Consider the following 16,590-nt stretch of genomic DNA (forward strand, 5'->3'; position numbering starts at 1 on the left):
TTTCACTTTGAAATACAGCATGCATACAAAAAAGGCACATTAAACATTTTTAACTAATGGGTTGTCCATTAACCAATGAATGGATAAAGAAGATGTGGGGTATATCTACAATGGAATATCATGCAGCCATCAAAAAAAAAAAAATGAAATCTTCCTATTTGCAACAACCTGGATGGAACTACAGGATATTACACTAAGAAAATAAGTCAATCAGACAAAGACAATTATCCTATGATCTCACTGGTATGTGGAATCTAAGAAACAAGGCAGAGGATCATAGGGGAAGAGAGGAAAAAATGAAGTAAGATGAAACTAGAGAGGGAGACAAACCAGAAGAGACTCCTAATCATAGGAAATAAACTGAGAGTCGCTGGGTGGGGGGTGGGATAAATGGGTGGCGGACTTTGGGGAGGGTGTGTGTTGTAATGAGCACTGGGTATTATATAAGACGATGAATCACAGGCCTGTATCCCTGAAATAAATAATATATTATATGTTAATTATTGGATTTAAATTTTAAAAAAATTTTAATTAAAAAAAGTTTAATAGGTATGAAGGGAACACCGATATATACCTATAAATGACTTCAAGAGACTAGATAACAGTAAAATGTAGCTAGTTAAGTAGTAAATGATGAGTTTTAAATACCTATTACCTTTCTTTAATATGTAATTGAGTTAATTACTTATTTAGGCATGTCGTATTCCTAGCTTGAAATCAGCTACATTAAAAGTATTTACACCATGAAAACCACAAATGCAACAAACCAGAGTTGAATTAATGGTAAAGCTGAAAGAGGTCTGTTTTATGACTATATATTGCATAAAGGTGAGAAATAGTTTTCACAGTATATTACAAATTAGATTTAATGACAATACACTGATTGGGAGAAAAGCCAACCGGGCTGCGATTTCGTGCGTCACATCACGATGAGACCGCAGCCACATATGGGCTTACAGACACAAAAGCTCAGTAAACGGCCCCTACGCTGTGCTCCCATGGCCGGTACAGATATATTCATAGAATTTGTTTAGTTATTATTTCAAATCTTTCCATTTTCCATTTTCCTACCTCCTGCAAACATTTCCAGGCTGGCCATTTACTTATCTAAACATGGCATAAATCAATTTATCTTTAAATCTGTGACTTTAATTCCAGTGTCCGAAGCCTGGGCAGACGAGTTGGGTGTCTCCCCTGCTGGCTCTCACTCCTGTCGCCGCAGTTCCTGCTCTGCTTGGTCACAGGTCACCACACCCTGGTTAATACTTTTTGAAAACAGGTGGCGGTTCTCTGAGGCCCAGTCCGCACTTGCCCTCCCTCCGTCAGAGCGGCAGAGAGCCTGTGTGGCGCACCCAGAGCCACCGTCACTCCAGGTTCGGCTCAAACCAAGGTCACAGGCCACTCAGGCTCTACACCTCTGGGGTACCCATGCTCACACTTGTTTTTCTGGTCTTTATAATAACGTAAATAAGGGTTGGGGGACCGATTTAATTTTGATTCATCCTTCTCCTAAGAGCTTAGTTCTTTGGAGTTCTACCTTAATACAAACAAAATGGCCCATGAACTCTCCATCTTAGACATTCTTGACTTGTTCCCAGATTCCTTGGCATGCCTGAACCGAAGCCAAGCATACAATGTTGGCAAATGTCCTTGAAACAAAAAATACACACTTCATACATATATTTTGTGTCTCTCTAAGGCATAAACTTTCAATCAAAATTGGCCTGGGAGTTTCTCACTATCTTTTCAGTTCTTTGATTTTCTTTTTTTTTTTACAGTGAATTCTGACATATTTTATCTAGCATAATTTTGTTGTTTCCAGAGGAGCCCTTGCCTGAAATTACCGGAAATAAGGAGTATTCTAGCTCTACTTCTAAAGTAAGGTCAAGCCCCACAACTCACTCCATCTCTAACCATCAAAACCAGAGGTGGGGCACTCATGATCAGAGTTTTTGCAGTCTTACCTGGTAGATTTTTAAGTTAGCTGACTCTGCTAAGCCCTCCCTCTGGAAGCCCAAGGGGAAATAGGAGGCAGTGTCTGTGACATGCCTTCAAAGGTCCATACAAAAACCGCACAGTTGCTGCCTCCTATTCCTGCCTTGGAGGCCCCCGATCTCATGTCCCTGGGGCTGAGGAAGCTCCTCCTTACCAAAAGTTTGTCCAACTGTTTTAAGCTAAGGAGGAAGAGAGCATCACTATTACAAAGAAATGCTAAAAATAAATCCAGGGGGAAAATGTAGACTTCTCCTTGAATTCCCTAAAGCCCATCCTTTTTCTGACTCTCTCAATAATAAAATTGTAATGAGAAACTTCTTCTGAGAAAAATGAGTAATAGGTGATAGCAGGCCTGGGAACAGACACCTCACCTATCTATCGCACAGCCCTATGAGGCAGGGCCTGCCCCTAGCCTCACTTTACCCACATGAGGACTGAGGCACACCCCTCAAACGGCAGCCATCGCAGCATCAGTGGAGGAACTACAGAAAAGCAGAGCTCAGATCCACAGCTCATTTCGCAAAGTTAAAAGCTGACCAAGCTTCTAAAATCTCTCCCTGTATTTCCAACAATTCCATAATTACCAGAAAAAGAGAATCACCATTGCATACACAGCAGGAAATAGGCAGAATCATTGTCACTCACTTAGAAAACTCCATGTGTCCTGGAAAAAAACCTCAAAGAAAGATTAAGTAAAAAACATGAAAGGAAAACAGAATTAATCTCTCTGGAGCATCGACTACGTACCATAAATTGTACTGGTACTTTATGTGTGTTTATAAACTGATTTCTACCAAACCAAGAGAGGATTATTTTACAGATGTAAAAACGAGACCTAGGGAAGCTGTCCCAGGTGACTCTGGAGTGAGCACACAAGGGTCGGCACATCACACCGGTTCCACACCAGGTGTGTGAGAGTCTAGACTCCACCTCTGATTTCCCCCCAAAACAATGCAACGGAACCTTCTACAACGCCCTCCCTATAAAAGCCACACTGTCCTCACAAAGAAAGCACATGGCTGCAGAAACCGCAATTTCCCTCCTTCTGCTTCAAAATTTTTCTGAATCCTCCCCCCACCTGTCCTACCTCTCAGAGAACGAGGTCTCTGTAAGCCTAATGTCACCATGTGGTCGTGGGTTCTGAAGCCTCCAGCCTGCGCAGGGGCTCTTTCAGTCACTGGACACTCCCTGAGTGCGGACTGTGCCAGGCACAACTCCACGTGCTACAGAGAAACGTGAAGAAAAGAGACAAAAGCCTCTTGACCTCATAAGAGCTAATGTTCTAATGCTGGGCAGACTAGGAATAAACAAACACGGGCTGAACACACAGAGTATCTCAACGGTTGATAATGCTGTGGAGAAAAATAAAACAGGCAGAGGAGAGAGTGAGAGAGAGGAGGGAGGAGGCAGGAAGAAGGATGTGAGGACTATCCTGTCGACAGCTGGGTCTGGAAAGGCTTCACCGAGGCAGCATCTGCTCAGAGACCTCGAGGAGCGAGGGCAAGAGAGATGAGAGAAGTCAGGGCGCGGCCGGACAGGCCCACTCCATGCTCCTCTTCCCTGCTACCTCCTGGATCCAGTGTAGCCACCAGTGGCAAGACTTGTTAAGCCGGAGGAGACTCCTGGAAGTCCCTGGAGGGCTGGAGCCACGTCTGGGTCACCTCTGAGGACGAGAGCACACCTGATTCTTTCCAACGGCCTTTACCCTCCCACAGGGCCTTGTACACAGTGGTGCCTAATAAATACCTGACAAATTATTTATAAAACAATTCTGTGTTGTAATCTGAATGGAATACTCAAGGAATGACCACATGTATAACCAGATACCTGTGTGTGCACGTGTGTGTGCACACGTGCGTGCTGTGGATCATGCGAATACTCACCATTAGCCAGGATCTTGGGCTTATTGGCAGGACTGAAGCAAATATTATGAAAGATAAGAAGTGGTATGGAAGGGCTGCTCTTGTGCTTATATTTGCTCATCTCTGTAAGTAAGTCTAAACAGCCGTCCAGCCTCAGGATCATTTGTTGCCCGTCTTCTCCAAATGATATATTCAGGAGTAATTTCAACCAAAGAATGGTCAGATTACTGAGATGCTTATTTCCTCCTTTCGGCAATGTTAGAGATAGAAAGTTCTGTAAGAAGTTACTCTGTGGGTAAATAGAGAGAATATTATTTTCTTTCTGAGTCTTTTCATTATTTTCCTTGTCCCTTGGAGACCAATTAACTAGAATTCTGCTCTTCTTTTCCACAACCTTAATTCCTCCTTCCTTCTAACACCTACCTTCGAAGGTATATTCCATCTATATTGTTTCCAAGTATAAGTGAAAAAGTTAAAGGGCACAAAATAGTGCTCAAATTTTAATTCTTATAATTCTTTCCTGATGATGGATAAGTAGCTACATACAGTCAACTCTTAATTATTTAGGATGGATAATTCGGTTTGGGGATTATTTTAGGCCTCTTGAGTTTTCTCTTTCTGTCTGCCTTCTGGCAATTTTGCTGCTCATTAAAAGCTATCCTATGGGGAGGAAAAAGAAACAAAACCCAAATCAGTCTTGGATACCAGTTAACAACTCTACTAGTACTAAAGAGATATGAATCTAAGCATTCTTAAAAATTTTTTTTAAAAATCTCTGTGTACATCTTATATTCACTTTAACTGTTTACCTTCACAGATAATTTCTCATGGCTACATGCCATTTTAGTAAACTTGGAAATGAATACCAAAAATATCAGTTAGATATTTTGATTAGGGTACAGAAATATGATCACTGAACTTTCCTAAATGTCCAGAGTACCTCTCATTTCTCTCCTGCTTAATAATCTATTCTGGCCTATTTCTTGGGTTCTCCTGCACCTAAATCAAGATGCTGGCTCGAATCTAGAAGGTAAATTTAACAGAAGGACTCCCAGTCTAAAAATGAAATGGTGAGAAAGTACTGTCACTATATTTTATACCTGAAACTAGTATTACCTTGTATATGTTAACTAACTGGAATTTAAATAAAAATTAAAAAAAATAAAAAATAAAAAACGAAAACGAAACGAGCAACAGAAATATTAGCAACACAACCCAAGCAACAAGCAAACTGCAAAACTATAGGCCCACTTCGTACTGTACTTGCCACCACTCATAGCTACTTCTCATCGCTCAGTCCAAATTAATGCTTTTTAGATTTATCCCTTGCCTTTCCCGTTCAGATAGATTCTGCCATGATATTGGAGATTTGGAGTTGACGCTAGTGATGAAATATATGGTAGTTCCTTCAATTATAAATATGTTATAGCATTCCTTCTTTTTGCTAGAGCTAAAGATGCTTTTAGACAACTCCCCATACTAGACATGGTGGAAAGAAACTAGACATTTTAGAATCTCAGTTGTACAACAGTGCTAGCTACATTTTCTATGTCTATGGATGAGTAATGGAGAGGTATAACTATAGTGCCCGGGGCTCATTATGACAAAGCAGCAGGGGAAGGCTCGGGGGTTGCCTAATTAGAGCAGAGGAAAAACAACTTGATTGAGCCGCACCTGAAACAGAGTCCAATGAAATCTACATCAAAATATGCTTGAGCACAGTAACACAGCCTGAGATTGGAAGACACCATCAAGATCATGTTTAACCTGAGAAGTTTACAAATGAAGCTTAGGGAGAGAAGGTCTCCAGCTCAAAGTGACATGTCAGACCCGAGACTAGCAGTCATTTGGGAGCTCCTCTTCTACTTCACCCATGTGCTTTACAGGGAGGTGGCAGGAAGCCGTACCACCCGTCTGTGCTCCCACATACGTGCTAATGGCACCACACACAGCCAGCTCAGCAGGACTTCACATGTATATCCAGCCCTATGCCAGCAAATAAACAGCTGCTTCTGGCGGGAGTAGTGGGTCCCTGATTTGCATCCCTTGTAAACTCACACAGGGTGAGCATTCCCACCGTGACTGATTTCAAGATAGCAACGTGATGTCAACTGGGTCACAAAATTCCTGAAAATCAGCAATGACACTCTTGCGCCAGCCCGAGTTAGCTCCAACAGACCACTGAAAAGACTGTTCCTTAGTCATAACTGCTATTTATTTGGAGACTGCCGTCGGAGTGGGGTGTTTTGGGGTGGGTGGAGGATGGGGAGCTGACACAATAGAGGAAAAGGAGACGAAATTCTTATGAATGCTGTTAACTTTCATAATTTATCTTGGCGTCCATGTAAAAGAAACAGAAACAAACCACAGATCACATTATAACAGATAATGTGATCATAGTCACATCTTAAAGGATCTTCCAAATTACGGATTCTGTTCATACATATCTAAATATAACCTCACTGAACATGTGTACTAAAATTTGTTTAACTCATTCAATCCATTGAAAAGTACCCTAGGGTAAAATCAGTGATAAGAAGTCAGGTATTGGCACTGGAGTCCCAGAGAACTGATAATATCACCTATTGTGTCATAAAGAAGTTAGGTTTAAGTGGGGAGAAGTGGCTATGACTTCACACACCATTTTGACAATGTAAATTGAACAGAAATTGTTACTGCTCAATTTGGTCTACATAAAGACCAATACATTACTTTTATGATCTCAAATAAATGTAAGACAGCTGTCTTTCTAAAGCCCTCATTTTTAGAGAGATAAAATATAATGTAGAAGCTAAGAAGATAAACGAAAAGGAAATGGAATGATCATACTGTCACTTTTCATGTATCATCTATCACCTGGCTTTAAACAAAGTGAACCTTCTTAATCTTTTTAAAATCTTTTAAAATGTGATGTTTTGAAATCATAATAATTTAATCCTAGAAATTGAGTTCCAGATTTTTCATACATGTTCTCGATTAGAAGGATTATTTTACTATCCTTCTCAAGATATGAAGGGGATGCCTGGGTGCCTCAGTCAGTTAAGAGTCCGACTCTTGATTTTAGCTCAGGTCGTGGCCTCAGGGTCGTGAGATCAAGCCCCATGTCAGGCTCCGTGCTCCATGGGGAGTCTGCTTGATATCCTCTCCCTCTCTTTCTGCCCCCTTCCCCACTCTCACATGCACTCTCTCTCTAAAATAAATTAATTTTTAAAAAGATATGAAAGAGAGATTAAGTACTTACTTTCTGAATTACTCCTTTACAGTCATGAGATAAAGCCAGATTTGAAAGAAACATAAAAACCATCTGCTGAACTGCAGTGTTCTCAAGAGGCATCTGGGAAGCCAACTTCAGGATACACCCCATCAGAGATGCACCAGGGGCTCCTCTATACGCAGGTTGAACTGGATGTAGTCCATAACTTGACCAACAAAGAGAACTGCAACCTTAAAAAAAAAAAAAAAAAAGAAACAGCCTATCACAATGTCTTCTTAGTTTCACTATTTAGTTAAAAAACCCTAAGTAGTGGGGTGCCTGGGTGGCTCAGTTGTTAAGCAGCTGCCTTCGGCTCAGGTCACAATCCCAGGGTCCTGGGATCGAGCCCCACATCAGGCTCCCTGCTCAGCAGGAAGCCTGCTTCTCCCTCTCCCACTCCCTCTGCTTGTGTTCCCTCTCTGTGTCTCTGTCAAGTAAAAAACAAAACAAAACAAACAAACAAAAAAACAACCCTAAGCAGCAAAGCATATCTGTCCAATCTATCAATGACTTATTCACTAACCTATGACCTGCATATGGGCACTAAAGGCTAGTTCTGATGCCTACATCAGTCTACATTCAGTGACGATCTGCCATCCTCACAGAAGCTATTCTTGATCTCGATAGGGCACTTTAAAACACTAAGTTTATTTTTTTTTAAAGAATAAGATATGCACAAGAAGTTTTTAAACAGTTCCTTAAAAAGACATCTAAAGTAAGACTTGTGTAGAAGAATAGAATTTTAGAAATGGAATGTAACTTGGTCTAATGCCTTCATTTCACAGAAGAAAAAAAAAAGAGGACACAAAAGTGCTGGGGTGTGGGCACAGACAAATGACAGCAGCCATGTACGCTAACTAAGGGCACAGCTTCACAGAAGCCAGTGACTTGCTCGGAGGGACACAGCTCATAAGCACCAAGAGCCAGCAGTGGTGTCAACTGGTTTTCCAGGTCCAGTGTTTTCTCAATAAATTAAACAACCAAACAGATTTATCATGGGAGTAAAATAATCATAAAAGAATTAGAAATTCATCTTGCTGTACTGTAACTCTAAAGAAAATTAACTTATGAAAGTCCATGCAAGGAGACCAGCCTATGTACAACCAGATCAGAATCAAATACATTCTGCAAGATAAATTGATAAAAGGCAAGTAAACACAAATAATATCGTGATCTTTCCTCTACTCACACTACACAGCAGTAACCAAACAGCAAGGTTTCTATTAATCCACTAAATGATGCCTGAAAACAAACGAGATAGGAAAATAAAAGGTTTCTTCCTTGATTTAGGAACCTAACCACAATCTCATATTTACATCAATTTTAAGTATATAACCAGCATAGATTATAGTTTCAAAAGACTCAAAAAATGTTTCTTTTGCTCAATATTTAGCAACTGATTCTTCTTTCCTGCTTCTTTCCCTAAACCCTCAACTAAGGCATGAAGGCGGGTGAAGAAGGACAAGGCGCAGACGCAGCACCGGGCAGAGGGTCTACTGCACCGGCCGTGCTGTCCGGGGCAGGGAGCTGGAGGACACAGCCGCAGGAGACGGTCCAAGCAGAAGAACGAGAAAGTCAGTGACAGAACAAAACCAAGGAAATTCTGTGCCATGGCGCACTCCACACACCACAGTGAAAGTTCAGGCATTAAAAACTTGAAAATCTGTGTTATCGGTTCCTGCTGGGGAGAGACAAGCTGAGTGGGCTCCAGGAACAGACAGCCCAGAGCTGACCATCAAGCACATGGTAGTGATGAGATGGACTCCAAATTGTTTTGAGTTCCAGTCCTTTCTCTGCATATCTTTCCACGTTTGGAGAACCCAGCTGCTGAGCTGCTGAATGGTGGCTAGAAGAAAGCTCGCGCCCTTGCTGACCAGACCTTACGTGTATGACCCCGAGTTTCCAAGGGGAAATGAATACTGCCAGCAATCCTACTTCACCTCTCACCTCCTCCTCCTCTTTTCTCAAATCACTCCCAGCCTCGCCTTGGCTCACTCTTAGCTGTCAGTCTCTAACAACGCATGGCCCTCAGCAGCTTCTCAATAAAACACCTGGTAAAGGCGTGAAAAGAGGTGTCCCAAGGACACCAGTTATCACAAGGCAAGAGCTACCTTTCATCATGCCAGCTCCTCCTCTAAAATCTTTAGAAGTTTTAACCTTTTTGTAAAAATTTTATTTTATTTTTTCAGTGTTCCAAGATTCATGTTTCTGCCCCACACCCAGCGCTCCACGCAATCCGTGCCCTCCTTAACACCCAGCCCCAGGCTCGCCCGGCCTCCATCCCCCTCCTTTCTAAAACCCCCAGTTTGTTTCTCAAGTCCACAGTCTCTCGTGGTTCATCTCCCCCTCCAATTTCCCCCAATTCAGTTTTCCTTTCCTTCTCCTAATGTCCTTTGTTATTCCTTGTGCTCCACAAGTCAGTGAAACCATATGATAACTGACTCTCTCTGCTTGACTTATTTCACTCAGCATCATCTCCTCCAGTCCCGCCCATATTGATAAAAAAGTTGGGTATTCATCCTTTCTGAGGGCTGAGTAATATTCCATTGTATATATGGACCATATCTTCTTTATCCATTCATCTGTTGAAGACCTTTATTTGGTTTTTAAAGTTTTACATCATAATTTTCACTCTCTCAATTTTCCTATTAAATTCAATTTCTCACTGCCATATAACCAGGCAAGTATCTTCCCCCTCTATTCCCTGAGCTATCTAATGGCTCTCAACAAACACATAATGAAGTATCTTACAGTACCTATGAGAAAACTTCCCTCTAACCAAGATACGTTCTGTAAGTAGGAAAAACACTTCAAAATCTGTATTTGTTTTTCCAGTCCACTTTAATAATATTATATAAAATTTGTGGTTTAGTATACTCCTGAAAGGCAGTGTTGGGATCTATTTACCATTTGGAAAATTTGCAGTATAGACACAAAGTAGCTGCAGGGCAATTTGCATCAATGAATCATCCATCAAGAGCCAAGGCCAGAGAGAGTGTAAGACAGGAACGAGATGAGCTTCCAGAGCTGCTTCCTGTTGCGAAAAGGAAATGCAGACAGTGTTAGTCTGAATGTATGAAAACATAAAATTAAAATCAAGTTAAAAAACAAACCTGTTACCAACAAAAGGAGACAAAAACTGAATTTATCTTTGTTCTGATTAGTGCCAGCTGGCATTGGAACCCTGCGGACGGATTCAGCACCTTGCCCAGGATGGCCCTGACCACGAGCCCAACCAGTCTCAGGAAGTCCCTTCAACACTGGGGTGGCCACAATACACAACTCGGGTAAAAATCGTTAAAGAAGCAGCTTCTAAACATGCAAGATGGTGACATCCCACCACACTGAATAAACTCTTATAAATACTCTGATACAGTTAAGAAATTGAATTTTCTGGTTAAGTAAACATTCTGATCAGTTCTAAGTTGTCCCCTCCACCGCCTCTCTCCTCTGTATGTGTATGTGTGTACATCTGTCTAGTAAGTCTGGATAGATCAGAGGTAGATTACTGTTTGTAAATAATTTGAACACAGTAAAATTTAGTTAAAATAATATGCTAAATCAATTCTTAAGTAACCCATAGTCTTTATTACAGAGATCAGTTACCCCCAAAACAATATTACGTATACAATCTAACCGTTTTCAGTAAATGCAGCAATCGCTTATGTGAACAGGAATCACTAGGCAATTTACAGACCCGTGCACTCACATGTCGGTACTTACATAAATACACACACCCTATCTAATTTTATGCAGCATCGATGGCAGAAGAGAGCGGGAAGTTATTCCCAGTATTCAACCCTCTCCATAAGCTTTGAAGTCATTCCCAATGTTATCCCCAAAGTTATTCACTGCACCCACCCCCACGCCCATGAGCTTGGAACAGAGGCCTATGGTTTTACAGAGAAAACAGAAACAATTAGGTGTAAGCTCTGTCTCTACTCTGTCATTCGGTTCACCTAGTTTATCTGTGTTTCCATCCACTCGCCCTTCTTGCCCGGAAGTGAGGACTAGGTGTTCCTCTTTTGCTGGAGGTCAGAAAGACCATCTGTGTTCTGACACACAGCCTCCCCACTTCCTCCGGGATCTTTATCCAACAGTGAGTTCTTTTCTTCCTGCCTCTTTAATGACGAGTCCCCAGGTTGCTCTTTTCTGCTTATAGTCAAACAGTTTACATATTAGGAGAAGCAAACATACTGACTAACTACTTGTAGTGCTATGTCCTAAGTTATTAAAGCTGCCTTTCATGACCAAGCTTTCAGAAAGGCTACTCTTCTTGCTGTCACTTTCCACCTCTTATTGAATCTTCAGCTTACTTCCATTTATCTTCTGCCCTGATAGTGCTAACAAGACCACCCTCAGCACTGGGGCAAAAGAAACAAGTCTGTTTCTTTTTCATTCCCATGCAGCCTCTCTACCCTGGAACATCTCCAAACTCTCCCCAGCACTCCTTTCCCAGGTGTTTTCTGCCTTCTCTTAAATATAGTTTCCACAGATATTTTCATATATAATCTCTTGGGAAATTTCCACAATTTACACTGATAAATCCTAATACCCCCAAGCTATATCACCACTCAGAGCCCCAGAGCCTTGTCATCTACTGAGTACCAGCCATTTTCCCCCTGGATGCCCCAAAGACACTTTAAACTACCATGTGTAAACCCAAACATTACACTCTCTCAAGTCTACACTCTGTTCTATTATGTGCATGTAATCAAGGCAGAGCCTGGAAATCATTCCACATCTCTCTTTTCTCCCCGGTATCTCCCCACACTCCTTCCCTTCTCCACCTGTCCCTGTCCCAGGGGCCTCATCATCTCCCGCCTACTCAGTCCCCTGCCTCTAACTTTGCCCACTAACCGTGCCCACTGTTCATTTATCTCCTAGCCACCATGATCTTCCCAGTATGGAAACTCTTTAACGTCCCATGTGCACAGACACTGGAGCGAGGCAGGCATGGGTGACTTGCTGAATTACCACAAGAGTGCCTAACAGTTAGCACTGGGAATATCTTATACTCCACAGGTAAGTTGGAACAGGAAAAGAAATTAAGAATCTTTGCCCCATAGGACTATATTTATACTCAAGAGTAATTTAAATACTCTTCTTCGAATTTATTCCTTATTCAACAACTCAGAAATGGAGAGCTGCTTAGGCTTATTGAGAGATGACACTTTCATAGATGGCTAACGTGATAGAAATGTGAATACTGTATTTATAAGTAGTACCCAAATCTGCATAAGCAGATCCTACCTGGAAAGTGTTCCAGGGTATTCCCAATGTAAGGTGTCATGGATTAATGTCAAGTGCATTCAGTCACAATCACACTATGCAGCATAAAGGATCACAAATTTAGTAAATGATACCTCCATTTTGAGTAAAAAGTTAATACCTTGGGAATTTCAATGAAATGTATTAGCACTTAATTCCTGTCAAATTGTTTTGAAAAGTAAATTGCTAGGAATGTCTTGAACAAATTAACAGAGCCTAAGGAGTATATTCAAGATGTTCATTTTCCAGTTATGTTTTTTCCAGTTTCATCCCAAGTAAAAGCAAATAAAGGTAAGAACTTCCTTAAAAACAAAGCGCCTATTATTTATCTTTCTGGTACTCATTTTCCGCAGTATTTCTGTGTGAAAGCTAGTGCTTCAAAAGTGTTGTATCCCTATGACAAAGCAAATCAAAGAGTTCGGGACACTGTATCCTGTGTAACAGTTACTAACACAGTGTTTTAAATGACACCATCAACAGGGTGCCAGAGTGACTGACTCAGTCAGTTGAGCAGCCAGGTCTTGGCTTTGGCTCAGGTCACGATCTCAGGGTCCTGGGACTGAACCCCAAGTGGGGCTCCCTGCTCAGCGGGAAGTCTGCTTGAGATTCTGTCCCTCTGCCTCTCCCCCACCCCCACCCCCACACATGCTCAAAAGCATACTCTCTCTGGAATAAATAAATAAATGTTTTTTTAAAAATTAAGAATAAATAAATAAACAACACCATCAATACCCAAGACACAGCAAAACACCTCAGTGGTTCCCAGGCAGAGGGGTTGAGTCAAGCAGAGCCGGCAGAGGTGAAGGTGAAAAGCCTCCCAGAGTGAACAGGGCCAAGCCCAGGGACCGCAGTAAGCATTTTCTACCCAAACAGGGGACACACTCCTCTTCTTTCCTTATGGATACATAACCTCCACTTATTTCCTGGACAGCTACCTGACACCTGCCTTTGAAAGAACATAACCAAGCAGTCCATCTTAATAAAATACAACTGAAATGCAAAACCACAGAAAAAGAAGCTCAAGTTTCCTTTAGCTGCGAGAAGTGTAAGAAACAAAGTTAAAATCTGACATAAACAAGAAATGCCATCAATGTTGAAGAATACAAAGTATAACCATTTCTATGAATTAACACTGACTTTAAGGACCAATCAAATATACATCTAAAACAATCTAAAGAGTTCTTCGTGTTCCCACTATATTATCTCATATAAAAATTGTGAACTGTTTAATGCCAGCATTACTATCAAAATTTTGAAACATCATTCTACTTACTTTGCATTCTTCATTTTGATAAAGACAGTTTCTTAGAAGCTGCATAGAAATGCTTAACTCTTTAATAAAACCGTCCTCCTGTTTAAACAAAAAGTAGTTTAAAAATACGAACACAATGGCATATTCCAATTTTTATATACAGTAATTCCTTTTCCTTTGGGTCACATTACAATGCAGTATGCTCTCATTGTGCCTGACCACCATAACTTTGAGGGGACTGACAAGCTAATGATCTCTGAAAGATGACCATATCTCAAGAAGCACATCCACCACGAAAAAGCTATTTCTGTTCTATCAAGCATGGAGGAACTGAGATATATAATAGGCTCCATGTTTCATCTCAATAAAGTGAAGCAGGTACTGACTGGTTTTCAATCATATCAGGTGTTGGCTGACTTTCTCAATGATGAAGTAAAGAACCTTTGCCTACAGAAGAAAAAGGAAAAGAGGCAAGAAAAGAAACTGACAAATAGGTAACCCCCTGCATCAATAAAATTATTAAATGAGGCTTTTTTTTTTTGGTTTCTTATCATACGCAACAGAAAGTAGGTATTATACAGGTCGCTGCTATAATGGCCTTAGCTATATATGAATATATGTATACTTCTAAATTTATAAATACATATGCATTCATCTTCTCAAAAAGGAGCATATCCCCTTTTTTTGTATATATGTAGGTTTTTCTTTCTTTAAAGTTTTGAGAAGTCGTTTCTTCTAAGAGACCAAAATACTCCCAAAATTAAGTGGGTGACTCTGTTCTATTCACCAGTCTAATATATATATTTTCCTTTTTTTTTTTTTTGAACTTCTTTTTGCCCCCGTTTTGTTCCCCCCAAGATTTGGGGTCTCTTCTGATTTGGTTAACACACATTTTTCTGGGGTCTTTGCCACCCTTTTACTATTTTATTCTCTCCTTCATATATTCTTATTTGGATAAAATGACAAGGCAGAAAAACTCAGCACACACACAAAAAGAACAAGAGGCAGTACTGAAGGCTAGGGACCTAATCAATATGGACATTCTAGAGCTCAGAATGACTATTCTCAAGGAGCTAGCTGGGCTCAAAAAAGGCACAGGAGGTATTAGAGAAACGCTGTCTAGAGAAATAAAATCCCTTTCTGGAGAAGTAAAAGAACTAAATCTAACCAAGCTGCAATAAAAAAAGCTATTAATGAGGTGTAATCAAAAATAGAGGCTCTTACTTCTAGGACAAATGAGGCAGAAGAGAGAACTGGTGATACAGAAGACCACATGACAGAGAATAAAGAAGCTGAGCAAAAGAGAGACAAACAACTCCTGGACCACGAGGAGAGCATTGAAGAGTAAGTGATACCATAAGACGAGGAGAGAATTGAAGAGAGAAGTGATACCATAAGACGAAACAACAATAGAATAATTGGGATTCCAGAAGAAGAAGAAAGAGAGGGTGGGGGCAGAAGGCACATTGGAACGAATTATTGTAGAGAATTTCCCTAATATGGCAAAGGGAACAAGCATCAAAATCAAGGAGGGACAGAGAACCTCACTCAAAATCAAGAAGAATAGGTCCACACCCCGTCATCTAATAGTAAAACTTATAAGTCTTAGCGACAAAGAGAAAATCCTGAAAGCAACCCAGGAAAGAAGTCTGTAACATAAAATGATGAAGATACTAGATTGGAGGCAGACTTTTCCACAGAGACCTGGCAGGCCAGAAAGAACTGGCATGATATATTCAGAGCACTAAATGAGAAAAATATGTAGCCGAGAATACTACATCCAGCTAGGCTATCATTAAAAATAGAAGGAGAGATAAAAAGCTTTCAGGACAAACAAAAACTAAAAGAATTTGTAAACACCACACCAGCTCTACAGGAAATATTGAAAGGGGTCCTCTAAGCAAAGAGAGAGCCTAAGAGTAGTAGACCAGAAAGGAACAGAGACAATGTATAGTAACAGTCACCTTATAGGCAATACAATAGCACTAAATTCATATCTCTCAATAGTTACCTTGAATGTAAATGGGCTAAATGCCCCAATCAAAAGACACAGGGTATCAGAATGGATAAAAAACAAAAACCCATCAATATGCTGTCTACAAGAAACTCATTTTGGACCCAAAGAGATTTGGTCCAAATTTAAAGTCCACTTTAAAATTTAAAGATTTAAAGTAAGGGACTGAAAAACAATTTACCGTGCTAATGAACATCAAAAGAAAGCTGGGGTGGCAATCCTTATATCAGATAAATTAGATTTTAAGCCAAAGACTATAATAAGAGATGAGAAAGGACACTATATCATACTTAAAGGGTCTGTCCAACAAGAAGATCTAACAATTTTAAATATCTATGCCCCTAACATGGGAGCAGCTAACTATATAAACCAATTAATAACAAAATCAAAGAAAACACCAACAATAATACAATAATAGTAGGGGACTTTAACACTCTTCTCCCTGAAATGGGCAGATCATCCAAGCAAAAGATGAACAAGGAAATAAAGGCCTTAAATGACACATTGGACTAGATGGACATCACAGATATATTCAGAACATTCCATGCCAAAGCAACACTACACATTCTTCTCTAGTGCACATGGAACATTCTCCAGAATAGATCACATACTGGATCACAAATCAGGTCTCAACCGGTATCAAAAGATTGGGATCATTCCCTGCATATTATCAGACCACAATGCTCTGAAGCTAGAACTCAATCACAAGAGGAAATTTGGAAAGAACCCAAATACATGGAGGCTAAAGAGCATCCTTCTAAAGAATAAATGGGTCAACCAAGCAATTAAAGAAGAATTGAAAAAATTCACAGAAACAAATGATAAAACACAATTGTTCAAAATCTGTGGGACACAGCAAAAATAGTCCTGAGAGGAAAGTATATAGCCATACAAGCCTTTCTCAAGAAACAAGAAAGGTCTCAAGTACACAACCTAACCCTAC

The 16,590-nt window shown here is 40.5% G+C and overlaps 1 protein-coding gene across 1 annotated transcript in view; it reads right to left on the reverse strand.

The window, feature by feature from the left end:
* Window positions 1-16,590, reverse strand: part of RTTN (rotatin) — a 156,482-nt gene that overhangs the window by 4,056 nt on the left and 135,836 nt on the right. Inside the window, exons 43-46 of the mRNA XM_059409812.1 lie at window positions 13,655-13,732; window positions 10,018-10,144; window positions 7,099-7,301; window positions 3,879-4,146 (exon numbers count right to left, since the gene is read on the reverse strand). Of these exons, the coding sequence (XP_059265795.1) occupies window positions 3,879-4,146; window positions 7,099-7,301; window positions 10,018-10,144; window positions 13,655-13,732 (676 nt within the window). The remainder of the gene's footprint in view (window positions 1-3,878; window positions 4,147-7,098; window positions 7,302-10,017; window positions 10,145-13,654; window positions 13,733-16,590) is intronic.

The sequence above is a fragment of the Mustela nigripes genome, chromosome 8, assembly GCF_022355385.1.
Source record: "Mustela nigripes isolate SB6536 chromosome 8, MUSNIG.SB6536, whole genome shotgun sequence".
Classification (NCBI taxonomy): Eukaryota; Metazoa; Chordata; class Mammalia; order Carnivora; family Mustelidae; genus Mustela; species Mustela nigripes.